General features: G+C 58.0%; 1 protein-coding gene across 1 annotated transcript in view; it reads right to left on the bottom strand.

Moving 5' to 3' along the window:
* Positions 1-3069: 3069 nt before the first annotated feature.
* MMP24 (matrix metallopeptidase 24 (membrane-inserted)) overlaps positions 3070-3132 on the bottom strand; it is a 53769-nt gene continuing 53706 nt past the window's right edge. The window contains exon 11 of the mRNA XM_010855014.1: positions 3070-3129. Within this exon, the coding sequence (XP_010853316.1) occupies positions 3070-3129 (60 nt within the window). The remainder of the gene's footprint in view (positions 3130-3132) is intronic.

Here is a 3132-nt window from a genome sequence, read left to right as displayed (position 1 = left end):
CTCATCGCCTGCACCTCCTGGTACTGACTCTCCGCCCTGCGCAGTTAGCGCCCGCCGCCTCCTGTCGTCCGGTCCGCTTCTCCTGGTCGGGCCCTTGTCTCTCCCCACCTTCGCCCACCCTGGAGGCGCACGGAGAGTCGGGGAGCTCGAGGGGGACTGGAAGGAAGCCTCCTCTGCAGCCTCTCAGGGCGCCGTCTTTCCTCCGGCCCCTCCCGCTACCCTGGATTTGTTCGCTTCTTAGCCTGCACCCAGACTAGCTCAGACTTTAGTATTTTACCCACCCCACAGTTTCTCCGGCCGTCTGGGTCCTGGGGCAGCCTTCTCGTCACAGGCTTCCAGAACCAGGTCAGGACTCTTGGTAAGAAGACCCCAAGGTTACTGACCTCACCTCACCTCATTTTTCCCTATCACCAAGAACTGGGCTCTTGCTTTTGTCCTGGTCATAACACCTTGTGTCTTGACTTCAGAAAAGACCTTGCCACAGTGAACCTGCCCATCCGTACCTCTCCTGGGAGAGGCGCCATCCTGGGTGGCCACCCTGGCATTATCCGGTTCTATCTCTGGGACCCCAGTCACAGAGGGCCTCCAGGGCCAGCCTTTCGAGAGAGAGGGCATCTGATTTTGGGGGCTGGCAGGTGAGATGCACTGGGTAGCTCCCAGACACCCCAAAGCATCTTGTCTCCCAGAAGCTTCTTTAGGCCACTCAGAACCTGATCCCTGTTCCGACAGTCCAGGGAAATGACACACTCTGTATTTTTGTTTTATTTAGAAATGATTTAAAAAACATTATACAAAGGCTGATCAGTTTAAAATGTGACTGACACTGAAATGCTGTGATGTTCCCCAGACTGAGGGGAAGCTGGGCTCTGGGGTCCCCAGTGCTTTGCCCCTCTGTCTGTCTGCCCTGTCCTGGGATGATGGACAAACAGATGACCCCAAAGCAGGAGAATCCATGACTGGAAGCCTCCAGGCTGAGCCCTCTCTGGGCCTGGCCCTGCGTCCCTAACATCTGCAGCCTGGGCTGCCTGCCTCCATCTCCTGCTCTTTCTCAGCTGACCTCAGTAGTACCAGGAGCCAGTGGGGAGCCTGGGAGGCCTAGAGCTTTCGCGAAGTGAGAGCACCAACCTGAGGAGTGGAGAGGGACCAGGGAAGGGGGAAGGGAGGCCGAGGAAAGATGGATAAAAGAGACACTTCTGATCTCATCTTGGACCCTGGAGGGGTCCACAGGTGGGGACCCAATGCCCAGCAAGCCCACTAAATGGCCTGGGCAAGTAACAGCCTCTCTGTGCTTTGTTTGAGGGCACAGTGAGAGTTGTCCTTGGCCTCCCAAGGACTACATGAGTTACATGTGAGTGGACGGGTGAGCTAATAAAGTGCTTTGCAAAGTATAAAACACTGTACAAACCTATGAATCACTAATATCTCCGCAGTTGTTCCCCACCCGCCCCAGGGAGCCCGCCCTTGACCAAAATGAGGAAAAAAAAAAACAAGGATGATGACAGAACACAGTGGACCCATATAGGTGTCTCTGGGACAAAAGAGATTTTGCTCAAGATGGCTCCCAGAGGCCCTGTCTGCTACAGGTTAAGCAGACCCAAAGCTCAGAGGCCACAGGGTAGGGGGCAAGGCCCGTGCAGCTCAGAGGCCCTGCCAGCACCCCCAAAGACTGACATCTCCTCTTGGATTTGGCAGAGAGCCCATGGACATCATTGAGCCCATTGGTACTGCCTCTGGCTCCTTAGCAACAAGCAGGTCTGCCTCTTCCTGGGTTGATGTGAGGCAAACCGGGCCCTAAGAATTCCTGCCAGAGACAGTGAAGGGCGGGCCCCTAGGCTTGGGCCTGTTACCAGTTATGGGTGCCCTTTTCCAAAGAGCAGTGCAGGGTGGTGGGCCCAGAGAGCTGGGTTAGCAGGGGCCAAGCTCATGGTATAAACACTGCTTCTGGGCTGAGAAATTGAGTTGGTCTCAGGGCACCTAGGGGTGCGGGCTCTGAGCATTTCAGAAGACTGCCCTGGGCCCCTTCCCCCAGGGTCATGAGAGTGTTGGCCTGGAGTCATTTCTGTCTCACTGAATCAGGCTGAGCTCTCAGGCCACAGGCGACAGGGTGGAGCAGGGCAGGGACTTGGGGGATGGTGAGAGAAACGGAAGAGTAGAGGACAGCTACAAACTTAAATCAGCCTCCAGAGAGGGGTCAGCTCCTGCTCCCACCCTGTAGCCTCATTATCAGGGCCCGGCTCCTGGGGTGTTGGGGCACTGGAGTGGCCTTAACAGCACCTTGGTCCTTATCGCTGGGGGGAGGGCTGGCCTTGCCAAGACAGTCACCGCTAATTCACCTAAAGCCTCAAGCAGCCTTTGCAAAATGGGACTTTAAACAATAGTGACAGGACACTGAAATATTCACGACGTGACAGCTGGGTCCTTGTCAGACCCAGCTGGGCCACAGCCCTGCCTGCAGCATGTGACCCTAAATTCCGGGTCTCAGAGGAGACCCTGACGTGTGGAGCAGGTTTCCTGAGGGGTCTGCTATGGCAGCAGGGGAAACCCAGGCTTGCTGCCCACCGTGTCGGCAGCAGGGGTCCTGTAGCCGTGGAGGACAGTGGGAGTGGGGTGGGGGGACATCTGACCAGCAGGTGTTGGCAAAGGGGGCCAGGACTGGTGGCATCTCCCAGATGGGGCCAAGAGCTGTGCTGGCTTCCCACAGAAGGTGCTGGGTCCAGCCAGGTTCAGCACCGTGGTGCCTCATGGACACCACGGGGCGCAGTGACCACAGGGCCGCCTCCTGGCATGGGCCCTGCCTCCTGACAGGGCCTGGCCTGTTCCCTGGAGTAGGGAGCAGTTACCCAGGACAGAAGGCTGGCAGCTGGGCACCAGGCACCCACCCTGGGGCACAGCCACCATCACTCCCTGCCCCATGCTCAGCCCAGGCCAATGCACCACCACTTCAGCTACATGACCCCTGGCCTAGGGCCCTGCTGGCCCCGGTGGGCAGTGGCCAGAGCTGCCCCTCAGACCCTGGTGAGGAAGGGCCTGGCCGGCCAGACTGAGTGGACAAAGAGGGCTCTGGGCTGCTCACACCCACTCCTGGACCGGCCGCTTATAGTAGGTGACAGGCTGAGGGCCCGCCTTGTTCTT

Source organism: Bison bison, unplaced genomic scaffold, assembly GCF_000754665.1.
Source record: "Bison bison bison isolate TAMUID 2011002044 unplaced genomic scaffold, Bison_UMD1.0 scf7180017864352, whole genome shotgun sequence".
NCBI classification, from domain to species: Eukaryota; Metazoa; Chordata; class Mammalia; order Artiodactyla; family Bovidae; genus Bison; species Bison bison.
The sequence above is the reverse complement of the archived record's forward strand: the minus strand, read 5'-3'. Positions and strand labels throughout refer to the sequence as shown.